The following is a 21,522-nucleotide window of genomic DNA, read 5'->3' as shown; positions in this document are numbered from 1 at the left end:
CATAAACAACAATTATGGAAACTGACACTATGTCAAATGCCTGTGGTTTGAACAGTAACACCAAGTTTATTTAAGCTGAGATCAGAAAACAGTGTTAAACAATCAATTCTTTTTTTAGCTGGTTTTGTGGCGAGTTGAAATGTTGATTTAAAGATAAACTCAAATGAAGTATTTTCAGATTTTATTAAATTTGATCTCATTTGAATTGAATGATGACAAAGCAGACCACAAGTTCCACTTGGTTTAAGCATGACATGGTGTGTAGCATTTCCTTTTTTGTTTTAGTTTTTAAACATGATAGAAAAAAAGAAGTCATAGTTCAGCTTTTCAGAATAAAGCTTATCTTTCGCCATCCATCTATTTTCCGTCATGTTTATCTCGAATGGGGTAGTGAGGGGTGTTGGCATCTATCTCCAGCTGAGAGGCTGGGTCCACCCTGGACAGGTCGCCAGTCCATCGTAGGGCAACACAAAGTCAAACAGGACAAAACAACCTTTCACACAAACTCACACCTAAGGGGAATTCAGAGAAGCCAATTACAGTCACGTTTTTGGACTGTACCTGGAAAGTACCTGGAGAGAGCAAATGTTTCAATGTAAAAACAAAAAACAACAATTTTTCATCTTCTTGCTGGAGCGTTTTATTTTCCACAGAATAAAGCAGCGGTTAAAGCAGACTTCCACAACAAATTCAGGATATTTAAATAGGAAGAAGTCCAAAGAATTAATGGTAAATCAGTAAATGTTGCATCTCTTTTGTTTTCATAAGTTGTTTAACAGCGATAGAGTAAAGGATAGAATTAAAGACTGTTCAGTAGCCTTTCCTGGCACAGACAGATGGTTTAGGGTAGGAGCACTATAAGTCATCCCAGCACTTCTGATCTGCATTAAAAAAAAGGAGAATTGTAACTTTTCTTCAAAAGGATTAAATTGATGATACAACCCTTTAACTAAATAATATTAAATGTCATAAACAACAACATACTTAATGCAGCATCTCTGAATAAGACATTTTATTCGAGTTAAACATAATCTTACATCCATGGTTGATGCAAAGGCAATGCTGCTTTCCATGTAAGTTATTAGGCTCTCCAGAACACCAGTTGTTAAAGTGGAAATGAGTACTGTCACTCCAAAACCACTGATTCTCCTGTAAAATCAAAAAGAATTTTATAGGAGGGTGAGTAAAATATAGAAGAATAAACTGTTGTGTTAAATAAAATACCTCTTGTGCATCAGTGCCTCCAATCCAGCTCTCTTTAAACTCATGGCTAGAAGTCAGGATCAGCCTCTGGATCTCATGGTACTCCTCAATGTCATGAACCGATGCCAGGTTTCCCCTCATGGACACACAATTTCTCTACACATGGCGTTTAAAAAAGAAGTGACATATTTCTGTAACATTTACTGAGAAAAAGTGAATAATCTGCTGAATTAAAGGTATTTTGTAACCTCAGCTTTGGCCCAACTCATGGGCCTTGGAATGTAGCGGAAGCAGCGGCCGTTGAGCGGAGTCCAACCACGAGAACACTGGGCAGACCTTTTCACCAGATCACTCTTTGCTGAGAACCAGCAGTTAATATGAGGACTTCTGTTAGATTCTTCATTAAGTTATTTACAAATTATTTGCGTATTAAGTTAAGGCTGAAATATGCTTTTTGCAAATAAACATCAGAAATTTAGAATTGAAAAATTTTCAAGAAAGCATAAATTATTAATTCCGAGCATGTTTAATGTATCAAGATGAAGAAAATGTGCAATAATAATTATTTTAATACACTGACCTGTTTTAAAATCATCCAGTTGTGCGTCTGGAAGAAATGCATAGTTTAAACAGTAATTGGAAAAAGTGCTGCTGTTAATAACAATAATTTTCATAACCTTTCTAAATTAATTAATACAATTTCAATTAATTGATAATTTGTCATATTTTATGAGAATGCTAAGTTAAAATGTGGCTCTTGTAAACAAATATGTAATTTAATTTAATTAGCAATGATCATTAAAAATATAAATTTCGTACAAAACTCACTGAGGGCATTAGTGAGCGCAATCATAGCAAACATAAATGCTGAAAAATAAATCTTCATCCTGCAGGTTTTAGATGATGATAGCTTGAAAAAAGAACTTGTTATGGGGAAGGGAGGAAAGTCAGAATGTATGTTAGAAGTAAGTTATGTTCTTCCTCTTTATATTAGTTCTGATGTCTCAGCTTACTACTTATGAAAAATTACTAAGAAGGTGTGACTGTCAAACAAAAATATTTTCAATCTGTTTATATATGTTGATATAAGAGGTTTTATTTTTGTTTTTTATTTCTCCTGGTTGTCAGATAGTAGTCTGCAAAGTTTTACAAAATATCTTTTGTTGATTTTATAATTTTTCTTTACAGAATTTGTAAAAAATTGAATTTAATTTTATGGTAAAATGGGGATGTTATGCAAAATGCGTCTTTGACATCTTATGTCAGGTTGAGTGGAGGTTTGAAGGATTAAAACACAAAGATGGAAGCTGAGTTTATTTCTTGAAAGTGTAATGTCCAAAGGAGCAACAGAATCAAAAGTCTTCAGACAAAATAAAAACTTTAAAACAAGAACAACATAGGAATTCAAATGTATGATGTACCTTTGCAGTATTTAGCAACCCCTAAGGGATCTTTGGAAGATCACAGTATGTGGGGGAATTTTGGATATGAATAAAAGTTTTTGGAATCTGTATGCAGTGGAAGAAAATAAAGAACGACTGCTGACCTCCTCATGAAACATACAAACCTTTCCTTCACCTAAAAAATATCCGGATGAAGGCCTGCACTGATTACCCAACCAGTATTAAGGAAACAAATCTATTTTGGGTCAGTTTTATCTCTAAATCATTTTGCAATGTGAACAAATATGGTAACATTTTTGGAGCAATATATCAAGTAATCACAATTTTCCAATTAACAGTAGCAGATACATTTATGTGGGATTCCGTAAAAGTAAAAAAAAAATAAAAAAGGAAAACCACTGGACTTTGTTTCCAAGATTTGTAGATGTTTCGCCACCTCTCCAGGAAGCTTTCTCAATTCAAATGTCTGGATCCGTAGTGAGTTTTAGTATTTATATAGACAAGGCCTTGTATTGCTTGGAAACATGCAAATGGTAACCGATGAGTGGGTTGTTTGGTTCCATTGTTAGCCTGTAATATCTGAAACCTGTCTATGATTCCAAAGGTCTGTCGTTAAAGGGGTGATTGTCGTTAAAGGGGGGGATTGCCTCCTGTAATACCTGAAACCTGTCTATGATTGTTAAGGGTTCACCACCTCTGTGGACTCAGATTCCAGCTTCCAAAAACTTACAATTCAGTATAGAGAGGATCCCTTCCAGATATCACCACACCCCCCACCCCTTCACAGAAGAACAATGTAGCTCCCCGCTCCAGCCGGTGAACAATACCTCCTTAACGACCGACCCTTAACAATCATAGACAGGTTTCAGGTATTACAGGAGACAATCCCCCCCTTTAACGACAATCACCCCTTTAACGACAGACCTTCGGAATCATGGACAGGTTTCAGATATTACAGGCTAACAATGGAACCAAACGACACACTCATCGGTTTCCATTTGCATGTTTCCAAGCAATAGAAGGCCTTGTCTATATAAAGACTCAAACTCACTGCAGATCCAGACATTTGAATTGAGTAAGCTTCCTGGAGAGGTAGCCAAACGTCTTCAAATCTTGAAAACCAAGTCCAGTGGATTTTGTTTTTTTAACTTTTACGTAATGACTATGACCTGGATGAAGTGAGGTTGCAAACAGAAGTAGGGATAAAATATTCCTTTTAAATGTGTGTTTTTTTCAGATGTTTGCACGGCCAGATGAAACTAGGTCTTTATTTCACTTATTCATATGTGAAATAATTACAAGCATCTAAATGTGTTACTCTAAGATACTCTGATATGAAGATAAAACCCCTGTTAAAACAGTTCTAGAAAGAGGATCCAGCAAAACCACAGCATTATACATTTCTAACCTAGTCACTTCTGACTGTGCAATTTTTTTTGGCCTTTTAACTACCCCTTTTTAGCAAAGTGTTTGCACAATGCATGTGCAACATTTTTGTTTTTTCATATCTACTTTGATCAGATGAAATGAAAAAAAAACACTATAGGAGAAGTCAAAACCTTTTTTGGCCAAATGTTTGAAGGTTAGGTTTCACAAATAATTTTACAAGGTCTATTCTAGTTCCATTACTGACATCAACAATACTGTGCCCTCTGACAAAATGTCACTGTCTGCTTAAGCCTATTTCACTAATATGGCGCAAAACATTGTACCTTAAAACTTTCTAAGACATTTTATGCATAAAAAAGGACCTTACAAAATATGTTATTATACACACCAATCATGTACAATTTTAAAGAAACCTAAATAAAAAAAACAAGAAAAACTATTGAAAATATCACAGATTATATTTCTAACTTTAGTTATGCTCTCGCCACTATAGGTGGTGACATGTTCACATGAAACTCCATTATCTGTGGAGTTTATTGAAGCAATTTGCCCAAACGGGTCAATGCCCGGAATGTAGGAATGTAGATCGACCGGTTAATCGAGAGCTTTGCTTTTTGGCTCAGCTTTCTCTTTACCACAACAGACCGGTACAAGGCCCGCTTCACAGCAGAAGCCGCACCAATCCGCCTATCGATCTCTGCTCCATCTTCCCCTCATTTATGAAAAAGACCCCAAGATACTTAAACTCCTCCATTAGGAGCAGTACATCCTCCCCAACCTGGAAAAGGCACTCTACCCTTTTCCGGCTCAAGATCATGGTCTCGGATTTGGAGGCACTGATCCTCATCCCCGCCGCTTCACACTCAGCTGCAAACCGCTCCAATGAGAGCTGTAGATCACGCCCTGATGAAGCAAACAGAACCACATCATCTGCGAATTACAGAGATGCAATCCTAAGGCCACCAAGGCAGATCCCCTCAACACCTTGGCTGTGCCTAGAAATTCTGTCCATAAAAGTTATGAACAAAATCAGGGACAGAGGGCAACCTTGGCGGAGTCCAACCCTCACCGGAAACGAGTCCGACTTACTGCTGGCAATGTAAACCAGGCTCTGACATCGCTCATACAGAGACCTAACAGCGCCTATTAAAGGGCCCGTTACTCCATACTCCCGGAGCACCCCCCACAGGAAGAGATGTTAGCGGGATTAGGGAGTTCTTCGAAGTACTCCACCCACCGACATACAACGTCCCGTGTCGAGGTCAGCAGCACCACCACCCCCATCCCCCAACCCCACTATAAATAGTGTTGGTACTGCACTGCTTCCCCCTCCTGAGATGCTGGATTGTGGACCAGAATCACTTCAAAACCGTTTGGAATTCTTTCCCCATGGCCTCTCCGAACTCTTCCTAAGCCGGAGTTTTTTCCTCATCAACCAGCCGATTCACCTGCTGCTTTGACTGCCAGTACATATCAGGTGCTTCTGGAGTCCCACAGGTCAATAAAGTGTGATAGGACTCCTTCTTCAGCTTGATAGCTTCCCTCACTGCTGGTGTCCACCAGTGTGTTCGAGGGTTGCCACCACGACATGCACAGACAACCTTGCAGCCACAGCTCCGACTAGTCGCTTCAACAATAGAGGGACGGAACATGGTCCACTCAAACTCAATGTCCCCCACCTCTCTCGGAACGTGTTAAAAGCTCTGCCAGAGATGGGAGTTAAAGCTCCTTCTCAAGGGGGGAGTCTGCCACACATTCCCAGCAAATGCTCACAATACGTTTGGGCCAACCAGGTCTGATCAGCGTCCTCCCCCACCATCGGAGCCAACTCACCACCAGGTAGTGGTCGGTGGAGAGCTCTGCCCCTCTCTAAACCCGAGTGTCCAAGACATGCGGCCGCAGGTAAGATGAAACAACAACAAAGTCGATCATTGAACTACGGCCTAGGGTTTCCTGGTAACAAGAGCACATATGGACACCCTTATGCTTGAACATGGTGTTCGTTATGGACAATCCATGATGAGCACAGAAGTCCAACAACAGAAGGTGTGCCATTCCTTTCAACCATGCCTCGCCTGTTCTCACCGTTATTGCCCATGTGAGCGTTGAGCATTGAAAACGAGATAATTATCTTGTCATTTTGAGAAAACATTTCATTGTTTAACCGTTATAATGAGATAGTTATGTCATTATCTCGAGAAGTCAAAGGGAAAAAAAAGTCAAGTACGGCTGATCTCGGCTACTGTACATCCCTGAGACTGCAGGAAATAAAACCTAGGATCTCAGAAAATGGTTTTATTCTGCTAGCAAAGCAGGTCTAGATTCAGTGGCACCATTGATTAATTAATAAATAAGACTAGTCTAAAACTAGGCATGAAAGCTGGTTAAATGATGACACTCGAGCTGCCAGGAGATACTGTTGCAGAGCTGAGCGTAAAAGGGATTGGACAGACTACTGGCATTACTCCAAACATTGAAGGAATCCTGGCCCTGTTACCAGAAAACTGTAAGAGACACAATTATCAAATGAAATTGTGTCAAACAGTCACAGTCAGTCTGTTTTATTTAAAACCATTGATTTTGTTCTAAATGTTCCACATAGAAGCTGTATAGAGACATCATCTGCTGCATTTTGCAGTTGTTTAAATTTTTCTTGTCAACAAAGTCACTTCTCTTAGGACCCAAATCATACCCTCTCTGCTCACCCCTTCAGTCTTGGTACTTTTTCTCCTGTTTTCCACAGCTTTGAACCTGTGACTTTGCTGTCTTTGGAGGAGGTAGTTATTCTGTGTAAAATGCAGCTCTTTTTACTCGAGGCAGCTCGCAAAGGTTAGACCTTCATGTCAGCATTTTGAAACAGTTGCCCATGCCTTTGTAACCACTTGGCTGGATTACTGTAATGCACTTTACAAGGGTATCATTCATTCATGTGTTTCTTAGCTTCAGAGGGTGCAGAATGTTACTGCACGTCTTTCAACAGGTACATGTAAATTTCACCATATATGCCCTATTTTAGCCTCATTAGATTGGCTGCTATTACGTTTTAGGATTGATTTAAAAATCATTGTATTTGCTTTTAACCTCATAAAACCGGCCAGGTCGCTGGCGACCCAGTGGACCTAAAGCGGGGGTAATAATTCAGAATGCATAAAATTCCACCGGTAAAATGTTTATCAGCAGGTGGAGCCATTGCACGCAGCTCCAAGCTGACAACAAAACTTCCATACCCCACAGCTCTGAAACTATTACAGCTACAGGTCTGAAAGTTTCTGTATTTGTGGTTGACATGATGTAGAACAAATACAATGAAACCTGCTTTTTCTCAAGAATGTTGTTAATGCTGCTGTTCAAAAAAGACCTATCATTTTGAGAATTAAAAAACAACAACTTTGAGTCATGTTTGAACTGTCACATGTTGGTCTGTGTTCTACTCACCCAATTTAAATATTAGGAAACTAGAGGGTGTTAGCTTTCAAATGATGTATTGCACATGTAATCTGGGCTTACAGTTCCTAAATTATTTGCTTTATCATTTGGGTCACATCCACCCAAAATGAGGTTGATGTTAAGATGCTAAAGCTCCTAATGGTCTTTCCCCACCATACCTGTCTGAGCTGCTTCATCCCTACACACCCTCTTGCTCCTTTATATCAGCTGACCAGTTATTGAGGGTGTTACCTTGAAGACGAGGACCACCCACTGACAGGCCTTGGAGTTGAGTGGCACCCACTTAGGGGCCATGAAGGGAAACCCTCACAGAGCTGTTTCACAGCATGATCCATCAGAGGGCTCAGAAGTCTCTGCACGGGGGTCTCTGGATGACACACAGCATGCTCTGGCATCTCTGGAGAGGGATCGCTAAGAGGATCTGACTGAGAAGGAAAAAAAAGTCCTAAGGAGTCTGACTGTGGGGCTAGAACACTGAGAGGAGCTGACTGATGAGAAGGGATCACTTGCCTGCTAAAGGGCTATGGCTCGGGGAATGGCCCGCTAAAGGGCTCTGGCTTAGGGGATGGCCCGCTAAAGGGCTCTGGCTTGGGGGCTAACCTGCTAAAGGGCTCTGGCTCTGGAACTTTCCCACTGAAGGGCTCTGGCTTGGAAAAGGCTGGATGGCAAGGAGATGACGGAGGTGGAAAGAAAGGGAAAAAGTCTTCACTCTTCCCATTAAGAAATTCCCATCATTGGGACTTCATGAGACGAGGAACACTCGCTGCTGGGGTCGTGGTGTTGGGAACTGGCTTAAGTGGTTAAACTCATTGAGCAAGCTGTTGGTCAAGTACTGACTTGGCTTCGCAGTGGACTAGGGCTGGCAGAAGGCTGAACCATCAGAGAGGGAGTGATGGCATCCGACTGACCCATTGGGGAGGAGTTGGTGGTGGCATCAGACTGACCCATCATTAAGGAAATGGTGGTGGAATCAGACTGACCCATTGAGGAGGAGGTGAAGGCGTAAGGCTGACCTGCTGGAGAAGTGACATGTGTTCACCCTTGTCTTCTTTAGAAGCCTTGTTCCAGTCTGTACTGCAATGTAGGGAGTTGAAGCAGGATTGATAACCCTAACCCTTTCTACTACAGACAAGGAAAAACATGTCCTTATTGTGTTCAATGTTCTCACATCCTCCTTCTGGTGTGAACGGAAAACAGTTGTCTGAAATGTTTATCTGGTTAAATTTATGTCTTTGATGAATTGAGCTATTTTCCTTTGTTGAAGTATGTGAGTGTTTGAGTGTTTTGAGTGTAAATGTATGTGCTTAGGATGATTAAGTCAGAGCTTTTAAATACTCTCCATCTAAAAGAGGATGTGAAATAAAATTGAATATTATGTAGGGGAATATTTGCCCTTCAGATAATGCTTCCCACTAATGTTCTAACTTCACAAGTGATTAAAATGGATATTGAAGATGAGGAGGAGACAGGAGACATTACTTTTTAGCCTATGTTGCAGCATTTGAAAAGGAAAGAGAAAAGGAGGCTGTTACAACACAGACTGCCAAAGAAAATGCCAGTAAGGACACCACAGTATTGGCCAGTTTACAAAAGCAATATTGAGTTTTCAGGATACCTCAAGAAAATATAAGAGGAGATGGCCAAACTATAGAATGTTTGAGAACAAATCCACCAGAACCAAGACCAGTTGTAGCCCATGCCCATAACTTCTTGACCATCAGCCCAGCTGCCTGAGTTTGTAATATGCAGAGGATTTCAAATGAATGCCAAATTGGAAAAGATGGCCAAAGGACAAACTGCCATTGAATCCATCGGATTGAAATGGGGTTGAAATGAAAACAGTGAAACTGAAATTGTGGAAGCAGTCATTAGAGCTCAAGCCCAGGTCTAAACCTTCGTTGCATGTTAGAGATTAATGATCTTACCCTTTCACAACTTAGAATCATCCTAAAGGGGAATTACAAAGAGGATAACTCCAATGACAGCTATCATAGGCTCATTAACACCATGCAGGAGAACAAGTCCCCACATAACTTTCTATTTAGGGAAATCTAGCAAAGGGAATTACTTCTTGCATCATCAATTGAACCAGGAGCTCAGGAACAGTATAGTTCTAAAGGGTAGTGGATACTGGTTTGGCCAACAACAACGTGAAGTATCAAATCGACAGATTTCTGGATGGTGTAGCTGTCACAGATGAAGTCCTAATTGCCAAGATCAATTAATCTGTGAGCTTAGAGTGGGAGAGACAGCAGAACTTTACAAAAATCAGTAAGGAACCAAGAATAAGAGAAATAAGACCACAACCAGTACAGTGAGCAGTTGTTGGTGCAGTGGGTGGGTGTTAGCAGACAATCTCTGTATCTCCAAAGGCAAAGACACAACCTACGGTCAATCCCAGGGAATCAGAACATCTGCACATCATAAATCAACTGAAAGGAGGGATAACTGTAATTAAAGGAGCCATCTCTGAGTCAAAAAACTATTCTCCTCAGAGCCATCCAAACAGGACATGGCACTGTAGGGACTGTCAGCAGCTAACCAAGAAGGACTAAGTGACCATTATTTTAAACCTGAACAAAATGGTCATTTGTCAAGTGGTTGTAGGATGGGGAAAACACACATAGACTGAACTGGACAAATAGACATGTCAGCCAGTACAGTAACAGCAGCAATACACTGACCATCGGAGAAATGATTAGGAACTCATTACAGACAGCATCCAACATCTTTAGACCAAGGTGGCAGCTGATACTCAGGGAAAGCAACAGTATCAGTTATTGTCCATTTTCTCTCACCCAGACAAAAAGCTCCGCTCCTTAATCTAATCCATAAGAAACAAATTATTATTTGCAGGTTTGATGTGGTACAGACAAGGGCAATTCGGGATACAGGTTCCAAAAATAAAAAAAATAAAAAAAACACTGGAGTTTGTTTCCAAATGTAAGGATGTTTTGCTTCCGACCCAGGAAGCATTTTCAATTCAAAATATGATAAATAGCATTTATAGAGTGGACCAAAAAGAACTCAATGCTATTTCTGACATTTTGATTAAAAACGCTTCCTGTGTCAACAATGGGTGGTGAGGTTGCTCGAGGACCCAGATGCAGAGACGAGTGAAGCAGAGATGAGTTCTGAGAGGTTTAATTGCAGACCAAAGGAGGCAGAAATCCAAAAATCAAACTTAAAATATTAAACAAACCAAAACCATGGAGACTTCAGGGGAAAAATGAGTCTGAGGAGCCGGGGAGAGATGAGCAGAGTAGACAATACAGCAACGAGAAGGAACCAGCACTGACTGACTGCAGACGTGGAGTATTTAAGGAGAACAGAACAAAGGATGGACTAATGAGCTGAATAAGGAGCAGGTGTGGGTGGAACTGGCAAGAGGGAATCCAAGGGGAAAGAAAACAAGCACAAGGGGGCAACAGAGAGTAACTAAAGAATGCTTGGAGATCATGGAAAATAAAAACAAAACAACTGATAACAGAAAACTGAAAACTCAGAGTCACAACAAATAAGAACCATAACACCTGTTTGGGAAGCGAAACTGAGATGAAATTTGCCTGCCATATCTGGCTGACAACCTGCTCCATTCCAAAACATTTAAAGACCACCTGAAAGACCTATGAAATGTTTTGCAGTGCTATGAGAGTCACAGGGTCAAGCTTACACCCAAAAAAGTAAGATCTTTAAAAATTTGGTAAAATCCTTAGGAAAACTGGTTAATAAAGAGGGATACACCATGGATCCTGCAGACATTGCTCCCTTCCAAACGTTAAAAGAGAGGAAGCCATCACAATCGGAGATGTTCAAAAATTATTGGGATTTATCTCCTATTAGAGAAGCTATATTCCCAACTTTTTTCTGTTAAACAGCTGCAAACTGTTGTTATGTGAAACTCGACATGTTTTTGAGAGGACTTCGACTTATTTCAGCAATTCTAGGTTCTCCATAAAAGCAAGTCATTCAAATACAATAAGTTATATGCCAACTCAACTTAATGATTCAGCAAAAAAAAAATCTTAATGAAAAGAAGAAATGGTATCATGGACTTTGCACATAGACATTATTTTCCATTCTATTCATTTGAAAATTATTATCATCCCTTACTCACATTCAACTATCTTAATAGATACTCAAATACACATTTGTGTGTAGTAATGTGTTTAAAACATGGAAATAACACAATTACACAATCATATGTATCTTAAATGCAATAAAAAGTTTTTCAAAGTAAAATATTGTGAATGCTGTGGAGATGGTGCTTCACTTTCTAGACAAAAGTGTAAAGTTTTTCTTTGTGGTGCATTTGGGGCAGATTAAGGGTGTTTTTACACATATCAATAGCCTCCTGATGTACAATCTCAAAACCACTAGATGCCACCATTAGCAACTTTGTGTGAAATGTAATAATTACTGAATAACGGGGATTTCCTAAATATTTACACTTTTTATATAAGTAAAAGTACAGATACCTGTGTTAAAAGACATTGGGAAAAATAAAAGTACAGTGAACGTCTTAACTTAAGTAAAAATGAAAAGGTTCTACATTGTGCTGAAGTACAAAAGTAAAATTAGGTTTTTGTCCGTAAAATACAAAACAAATTTTAAGAGCTCAATTATAACAATACCTAGAAATACAATTAGAAATAGAAATACCTCAATGAATAATATTTTTTTTCTCTCTCCTTTGCTCGCTGTGGAATGAGCTAATGGAGAGAAAGAAGGCAATATTGACAGAGAGCATGAGCAGCTGAATACTCTAAGAGCTCTGGAACACAATGCACTCAGGTTTAGAATAACATTAACTAAAAAAAAAAGAATATAAATCCTTCTTAACATGTAAATGTCAACTTTAACAATGGGGGAGAATCAGAAAAGTCTTACATCTCAGAATCGGCTCCATCAGCTGCAATGTGGCCCTTGCATTTTACTTTTTTGTTTTATTTTGCAAATGTTATGTCATTAATGAAGGGAAATGTTATAAAAGCTTTGTAAAAGTTGTCTAAGCCATCTTTTGATCAACATGTATAGAAGTATAAGTAGAAGAATTTTATGAAAGTAATATACACATTTCTGTTTAAATGCACTTAGTCAATATAAAAAGTACTGAGTTACTTTAGACCAAGGTATCAAAATCGAACAGAGGTAAAAAGCTGCACCACTGGGTTTTCTCCTGAAGTGTCCACTCTCTTTAGTAACACAAAACGTTTTAAATGCAATAAAAAACATGCAATTTAATAGCACATATGAATAAATGTTATTAGATGTCAACCTGGCACATCTTTTTCCTCTATAAACCAAACTTCAGAACAGTCATGTTTATAATATCTGAAAAGTTGACATATGTTTCGTGACATATTTTAAGGTGCCTTTCTTAATTCTAATTAATAATATTTTTAGTGTAAACTTTATTGTATGGAACTATTGAATGTTTAATTATAATCTGATCTTAACACTTGAAGGAAGCATATATTTGTGTCAAATGGCAATAATATTTAAAGCTGTTTGCCTTTTATTTAATTTGTCTTGGTTTAGACAGCACGGGGTGGTAGATTTAGCTTTCTTGGCGCCAGGGGTTACTTTTTTAGTGTCAATGTATAAGAGAGAGGTGTAGAGGCATTCTGATGAGCAGGTTATAATTAAAAAGATTTATCAAACTGTTTAGAGTTTGTTTAGCTCTTAGTTTTGCTGAAAATTGAGATGCTGTTTTTGGTTTAGTTTGGATCATGAAATCAGTTGGTTTTATTGTACTTCTGGGTAAAAGAATTATGTTGTTTAAAATGGTAGTTTAATCTATAAAAACTCACACAAAGAGAAAAGACAATAAGGAGAAATTTATTGATACAATGACTTTGTCTTTGGTGCTGAGACCTCAGCAGGAAACATAGTACTTAATTTTGATAGATATGCATGAACAGGAGCAAAGAATAGGGCTGTTTCCCCCCCAGGCCTGAAACTGGTGGTGGAGTGGAGATAAATGATGTTGGTCAGTCTGTAGACTGTAGGTTAGCAAGACGGTATGCTGAACTTTATGGAGAGATCCAGTGGACAGCGTGAGCTAATACTAGAGCTTCACTCAGGGACCTGGAAGATAGAAGTCCAGTTGGATAACACAGGTTGAGAGAACCTGTCAATGATTAGCAAGCATGAAGCGGCAGTGGAGAGACAAGACAAAAAAGAGAAAATAAAATAAAATAAAATACAGCAAAACAGTAAACAAGTACAACAAAACAAAAAACAAGACAAAACAGTGTCAGCAAACTGAAGAACTGATAAGAGAATAAAATTATTATATTAATAGAGCATACTAAAGCACGAGGCAGAGTCAGAGAGGACAACAAATAATTCTGCAGGCATTGTATCAAGTGGATCAACATAAAACATGGGATATCAATAAAAAGAGTACAATAAAGGATGACAGTATTGAGATAATAATAAATAACTAGAAAAAGCTGTTTCGCTGAAACAGCAAAGTGGGAATGCTTTTTTTTTGCTGAATGAAAAGAGAAAAATTAGCTAAAGAAACTGTGAGAAGGAAAAGAAGCACAAATTAGCTGAGGAACATATGAAAATGTGAAAGGAAGTCATAAGAAGCTTCAAACTGTGGAAAACAATTGAATCATCTGAAGATTCTGTAGGGTAGAATCATTTGGCAGTAAAATGGAAGAAACAAACTCATCTTAAAAGCTGCACAGCAAAACTATACATAATATCAAAAAATGTCTTTAATATGTGCACTAGAAGTGTCATGTCTGGCTGAACCTTACGGACCCACATGCAGAATCTGGCTCGGACACAACTGAAGGGAGAAGAGTTTATTGTTTATTCAGCCAACACAGAATGGAGAATAACTGAGAGTCTCTTAGAATACACTGCCACGGGCTGTGCAGGTGGCTGGAGGTGCGCTGAGGGAGGAGACGTTGATCACGGAGCTGTCACAGAGGTGGTGAAGAGCGGGCAGTCAGACTGAGGCGATCGTCAGAGAGTTTTCACTGGAGCGGTGGAGAGCGGGCAGGCTGACAGAAACTAAGCTGCAGATAGGATCAGCACGCTGAGTTAGGCGCAGAAGGGATCCGTCCAGGAGCGCTTCGATTAAAACCTGGGAATCCAGAGACACAAGAGGTGAGCTATCAGGAAGCTTTCAACAGGAATCAGATTAAACTTTCTCGAGGGGAATTTCACGAGGGCTAGATTGGTACCAGAATATGGGGACCATCAGGCGTGGAAGAGATGGCTGCAGCTCCTTAAATCCCTCTCAGGTGGATGGGTTGATTGGTCTCAGGTGCTCGGACAGCCAGCCACGCCCACCTGCAGTGCTCCAGAAGAAATAGAGAAACACTCCACTCAAGGGTTCTGACATCACCCCCCCCTCAATGACCGCCCCTTGGCGGTCCACTAGAGCCAGGACGAGAATCCTCAAAGTCCCTAATGAGGTCAGGGTCCAGGATAAGGGAACGAGAAACCCAGGAACGATCCTCTGGGCCGTAACCCTCCCAGTCCACCAGATACTGGAAACCCCTGCCTCGCCGACGGACATCCAGCACCCGCCTTACAGTGTACGCCGGGTGCCCACCAATGTCCCGAGGGGAAGGAGGTGGCTTAGGAGGCGGGCACAGGGGGCTAGATCTGACTGGCTTAATCAAGGACACATGAAAAACAGGGTGGATCTTAAGACTCGCTGGTAACTTTAGACGAACAGAAGAAGGACCCAAAACAGATTCCACTTCATAGGGGCCAATAAATCTTGGAGAAAGCTTCTTGTTAGCTGATTTCATTTGAATGTCTCTGGTGGAAAGCCATACCTTGTCTCCAGGGCGGTAGGCAGGGGCAGGAGCTCGTTTCCGGTCAGCATAGCGCCGATTCTGTTCAGCGGTTCGATGCAGGGCTCTCCGAGTCTGTTCCCAAATACGCTTGCAGCGTCGAAGATGATGTTGAACTGAAGTAATGGATGTCTGCCCTTCTTCTGATGGAAAAAGGGGGGGCTGGTAACCCAGCGACACCTCAAAAGGAGAAAAACCTGTAGCAGAAGATACATGACTGTTGTGGGAGTACTCAATCCAAGGCAAATGGGAACTCCAAACAGTCGGATTAGATGAACAAAGACAACGAAGGGCAGCCTCCACTTCCTGATTTAAACGTTCAGTCTGACCATTAGTCTGTGGGTGGAAACCAGAGCTGAGTGAAACCTTAGCTCCTAAAGCCGTGCAAAACTCTCTCCAAACCCTTGAAGTAAACTGGGGTCCCCTATCTGAGAGAATCTCCTTAGGGATGCCATGTAATCTGAACACATGTTTAATGAGAAGCTGAGCTGTTTGAAGTGAAGACGGGAGTTTCTTTAATGGAACAAGGTGACAGGCTTTTGAGAATCTGTCAATGATAGCTAGAATGGTGGTACCAAGGTACCTTCAGTGGGTTCCTGGTCAGAGGAGAACTGTCGGGAGAGGGCATCTGGCTTAGTATTTTTGGAGCCAGGCCGGTAGGAGATAATGAAGTTGAAACGGGTGAAAAATAGTGACCAACGGGACTGTCTAGGGTTCAGGCGTTTAGCTTCTCGGAGATAGGACAAGTTTTTGTGGTCTGTCCAAATTAGAATAGGTAAATCGGTTCCCTCAAGCCAGTGGCGCCACTCCTCTAGGGCCAACTTAATAGCTAAAAGTTCTCTGTCCCCAACATCATAGTTTCTCTCCGGAGGGGAGAGCCGACGAGAGAAGAAGGCACAGGGATGTAATTTGTCATCCTTAGTTGAGATCTGAGACAGCACCGCACCGACACCAGAGTCAGAGGCATCAACTTCCAAAATGAATTGCTTGGATGGGTCTGGTTGGACAAGCACAGGAGCATTAGCAAACTTACACTTAAGTTCCTGAAAGGCCTGATCTGCCTCGGGTGTCCATATAAACAGCCTCTTGGTGGAAGTCAAGCTAGTTAGGGGAGCAGCTGTCTGACTGTAGTTCTTAATGAACCGCCGGTAAAAGTTTGAAAACCCCAGAAAACGTTGAAGATGTTTCCTTGTAGTGGGGGCCGGCCAATCCAAAACCGCTTGAACCTTGTGAGGGTCAGCCTTCACCTGCCCGCTCTCTAGTATAAACCCCAGGAAGGAAATTGAGGGAACATGAAACACACACTTCTCTGCCTTGACAAAAAGTCTGTTCTCCATCAAACGTTGCAAAACCAGGCGGACATGAGCTTTATGCTCCTCTGATGTCTTAGAAAATATCAGAATGTCGTCAATGTAGACGAAGACAAAGTCATTGATGAAGTCCCTAAGAACATCATTGACCAGTGATTGGAAAACTGCTGGGGCATTGGTAAGACCAAAAGGCATAACTAGATATTCAAAATGACCCAAAGGAGTCTTAAAGGCTGTCTTCCATTCATCACCTTCACGTATTCTAACCAGATGGTAGGCGTTACGGAGGTCTAGTTTGGTGAAGATCTTGGAACCCTGGACTGGCTCGAAAGCTGAGGTTAGAAGAGGGAGAGGATATTTGTTCTTAATTGTAATTTGATTGAGTCCTCTGTAATCAATACAGGGCCGGAGAGACCCATCCTTCTTAGAAACGAAAAAAAACCCAGCTCCCAAAGGGGACGTAGAATGTCGAATAATTCCTGCAGCTAGTGATTCATTGATGTACTTCTCCATGCTTTCCCTCTCAGACTTAGAGAGGTTGTACAAACGACTAGAGGGTAAGGTGGCTCCAGGAAATAACTCAATAGAGCAGTCGTAAGGGCGGTGGGGAGGGAGAGAGAGTGCTCTGGACTTACTGAAGACCAGTTCTAAATCATGATATTCAGAAGGAACGTTAGATAGGTCAACAGTTACCTCACACCTCATGTCAGCGGGTTGGGAACTCACATGGGCAGAACGGAGGCAGCTTGAGAGACAATGGAGGCTCCAGGACTCAACTCTACCCTCTCTCCAGTTCAGATGTGGATTATGTAATGAGAGCCAAGGATGGCCAAGGACCACTGGGGACTGGGGAGAAGGGAACACAAAAAAGTTTAGCTTCTCATGATGGTTGCCAGACACAACCAACTCAATAGGTTCTGTAGTGTGAGTTACAAAGGATAAAGGCTTACCGTCCAAAGCCGAAACGTGAACTGGAGAAGGTAAAGGCAAAGTGTTAATTTTTAACTGTTTAACCAGGTTACAGTCAATTAGGTTTTGTTCACATCCTGAATCAATTAACACCGGTACCTGAAATGATTCTTGATTAAGAAGCAGAGAGCTTGGAAGGATGAAACGGGAAGCAGTTTGGTTGAGCCCACCCACCAGTATTCCCGTAACTACTGGTGGGCTCCCCCTTTTGGCCTCTCTGGACAAAGGGCAATGTAATGACCAACCTGGCCACAATATAGGCACGCCCGTGAGTCCATACGACGCTGTCTTTCTTCAGCTGACAGACGGGCACGCCCAATCTGCATGGGCTCCTCAGGGGACATTGTAGTGGTGGATGGATTTGAGGTGAACCTGGCAAAGGCTGGCTGGGGAGAGGGTACCCCCCCCCTAAATCTTTTCTCACGGGACCGCTCTCTTATCCGGTTATCAATACGGACTGCTAAAGAGATGAATTCCTCCAACTCCTCAGGTTCATCCTGATAAGCAAGCTCATCCTTTAAATGTTCATTGAGGGCCTGCCGGAAAGCTCCCTTAAGAGCTGGCTGGTTCCAACCAGAGGCTGCAGCTAAGGTCCGAAAATCTATGGCAAAATCTGCCACTGATTGTCTCCCCTGTTTGATACTCCAGAGCTTTCTGGTGACATCAGCCTCAGAATCAGCATAACCAAATGTTTGCTTGAACTCAGCAATAAACTCCTCATAGGATCTCCGAAAAAGGGTCTGTTGACTGAATTTTGCCTCAACCCATCTTAAAGCCCTTCCTTGAAGAAGTCCGGCAACATAGGAAATACGGGAGGAGTCATCGGGGAATGATTGAGGTGAACGGCTAAACACTAGTGAACACTGGAGCAGAAAACCCCCACATTTCCCGATCTCACCTGAATAGGGCTCTGGAGTTGGTGAGGAGGCGTCCCGGAAACGTGACTGTGCGGGAGGCGGCAGGGGGAGATCACTTGCTGCGCCGGCTGCGTGAGGGGGCGGACCTGCTGCTGGAACGGGACATGACAGTTTCTGATTAACTTCGTGCATTAACCTTGTTAATTGGTCCAAGCGTTGTCCTGAGAGGTGCTGCTGCTCGAAAAGGGACTGCAACATGTTTTCGTGTTTTACCAAAATACCGGCTGGGTCCGCTGCGGAGCCAGGAGGTGATTCTGCTGGGTCTGACTGGCCTGATGGTTCTGTCATGTCTGGCTGAACCTTACGGACCCACATGCAGAATCTGGCTCGGACACAACTGAAGGGAGAAGAGTTTATTGTTTATTCAGCCAACACAGAATGGAGAATAACTGAGAGTCTCTTAGAATACACTGCCACGGGCTTTGCAGGTGGCTGGAGGTGCGCTGAGGGAGGAGACGTTGATCACGGAGCTGTCACAGAGGTGGTGAAGAGCGGGCAGTCAGACTGAGGCGATCGTCAGAGAGTTTTCACTGGAGCGGTGGAGAGCGGGCAGGCTGACAGAAACTAAGCTGCAGATAGGATCAGCACGCTGAGTTAGGCGCAGAAGGGATCCGTCCAGGAGCGCTTCGATTAAAACCTGGGAATCCAGAGACACAAGAGGTGAGCTATCAGGAAGCTTTCAACAGGAATCAGATTAAACTTTCTCGAGGGGAATTTCACGAGGGCTAGATTGGTACCAGAATATGGGGACCATCAGGCGTGGAAGAGATGGCTGCAGCTCCTTAAATCCCTCTCAGGTGGATGGGTTGATTGGTCTCAGGTGCTCGGACAGCCAGCCACGCCCACCTGCAGTGCTCCAGAAGAAATAGAGAAACACTCCACTCAAGGGTTCTGACAAGAAGGGTCTTAATATAATGTCTATCAAGTTTCTAGAAAAATTTCTAAAGAAATTTTGAAGGGGGCCACCTACTGCCCAGAAACATGTCAGGCATGTTATGAATTAGCAGCAAACAGAAAAGCTTAATTCCTGTCCAGAAAAAGAGCAAAATTAAGCCAAGGTTCACAGCATAGGCTGAAAAATATTAAATTAGCTGAATCAGAAAAGAAATTACAAAGAAAAAATGTAATCTTATCTGGTTGAAGAAAATATGAGTAGCTCAAGGATGGGAAGTAAAATGTTGAGGAAGATGGTATTGAATAAGTATCAAAATTTTGAAATTGTGGAAATGTCAAGACTTGGCACAACAATTTGAAATGATTTAAAATGTGTTGGTTGATCAGCAAAAAGAAAACAGTGTCATCCTTAGAGGATTGAAAATATACAAACCTATGTGTAGGACTGACCATGAGAAGCAGAGGAAGGACAGAGAGAGAAGCTTATAGAAAGACAGCTAATACCACTGAAGGAGCTGAATTTATCAAAAAATTTAACCTGCATGTTATGAGCCGCTGTGTTGATGACAGCACCATTGGCAGGCTTGGGCTGCATGTTACGAGGTTAGCACATGCTTTATTACAGTGTAAATCTTAGAACCTGATTAAGAAATATGCACTGAGGTGTGTGGTCAACAGGCCTTGGTAGTGTAATTTGAAGAAATTGGTTGAGTTTGGGTCATTGCTACGGGCCATATGGCACAATGAATTAGTGTATGTAAGGAAGAGGCTTTTATTTTGTAGAGTCCCTTTAGTCTAATTTCGAAAGTCTATCATGGATGTATGTCAAGGGAAGGGTCATGCCCAGCAGTGATATAGAATCCATTCCTAAATATGAAATCACTGGTTTTCCATGTTATTGGATGAATAGATACTGTATTAGAGCGTAAATGGGAGACTTTTATTGTGAAGTTTGCTCTGGGGTATGTTTTGTAAAGGTCCCTAGAGTCTAATAGAAACAAGCTGGTAGAGTTTGGGTCATAATGCTGAGCCATTTGCATCAATTAATATGCGAGTATAATATAGAGGCTTTTATTGTGTAGGGTCACTGGAGTCTTATTTTGAAAGTCTAGCAGGGTTGTGTGTTGAGAAAAGGGTCAGACCCAGCAGTGATACTTGATGACTTTCCAATTGTTAAATCACTCTTTTCCCTTATTAGGGCAGTAGGTAAAGTGGCAATGGGAGGCTTTTATTTTGAAATTTTCGGTGGGGTGTGTTTTGAAAACCCCCTAGAGTCTCATTTTTAAAAAAGTGGTTGAGTTTGGGTCATAATGTTTAGCCATATACTGGGAAAAAATATGAGTTTAATGTAGGGGCTTTAATTTTGAAGGGTCCCCGGAGTCTTATTTTGAAAGTCTATCAGGGTTGCGTGTGAAGGGAAGGGTCATGGCCAGTAGTCATATTGTATCCATTTCCAAATGTTAAATCAGTGTTGTCTCCCTCCATTAGATTAAAATGTTCTGTTTAAAGTGGCAGAGGTAAAATCCCTTTGAAGCTCGGTTACCTTGACAACGCTTAATGAGCCTGTCAGTGACAGAGAGAAAAGCGTTTCACTTTCGTTCCTTTCCTCTCAGGCTTTTTTGAATGGGATTATCAGCTCAGAACAAACGAGTGCTGAAGACAAACCGTAAATGGTATCTAAAAAATTATTTCAGTCTAAGCGAGAGCTATCCTTTGTCTCCGATAAAGCCGTAAATGCCACATAAATTAGGGTTATATTTCCTGAATCCTGATAAAAATCCCTACGTTTTGATGTATAATTTATTTCAATTGAGTTAAAAATGAGGGACTGAGAACAATTTGTTCGGAAAAACCAGAACAGCTCAAAAGCTAGAGCACGCACTCTAGCAGTTGAAGAATTCCGTCCATAGACTTCCATTATAAATCTGAAAATCTTAAAATTTTCTTTTAAAGTTTGAAGCTTCACTGAAGCAAATCTGTAAAAGTTAGCAAAAAGCTGAGTTAAACAGTAATAGCAGAAAGATACGGAAACATTTTAAAAGTTGAATGGTGTTTCTAGCTGAAAGTATGCTGAAGTAGTTAAAGGTCGAAGATGATAAAGAATTCTACATGCATTTCAATGGGACAAAAAAAACGCAGAAAAAGCAGAATATCGCGAAAACTA

At 41.2% G+C, this 21,522-nt stretch overlaps 1 protein-coding gene and 1 pseudogene across 1 annotated transcript; both read right to left on the bottom strand.

Moving 5' to 3' along the window:
• Positions 1–633: 633 nt before the first annotated feature.
• Positions 634–2,144, bottom strand: LOC119798709 (annotated as a pseudogene).
• A 12,055-nt stretch (positions 2,145–14,199) lies between these two features.
• LOC119798707 lies at positions 14,200–18,869 on the bottom strand. The gene is made up of 7 exons (XM_038308275.1): positions 18,678–18,869; positions 18,446–18,556; positions 17,529–17,549; positions 17,272–17,424; positions 15,251–15,465; positions 14,648–14,756; positions 14,200–14,547 (listed from the first exon to the last, which is right to left on the bottom strand). The coding sequence occupies exons 1-6, from the start codon at positions 18,777–18,779 to the stop codon at positions 14,693–14,695; spliced, it is 666 nt and encodes a 221-aa protein (XP_038164203.1). The 5' UTR covers positions 18,780–18,869; the 3' UTR covers positions 14,200–14,547; positions 14,648–14,692.
• Positions 18,870–21,522: the final 2,653 nt, after the last annotated feature.

This window comes from Cyprinodon tularosa, unplaced genomic scaffold, assembly GCF_016077235.1.
Source record: "Cyprinodon tularosa strain WSP-4 unplaced genomic scaffold, ASM1607723v1 ctg633, whole genome shotgun sequence".
NCBI lineage: Eukaryota > Metazoa > Chordata > Actinopteri > Cyprinodontiformes > Cyprinodontidae > Cyprinodon > Cyprinodon tularosa.
This window is presented reverse-complemented; position numbering and strand designations above follow the sequence as displayed.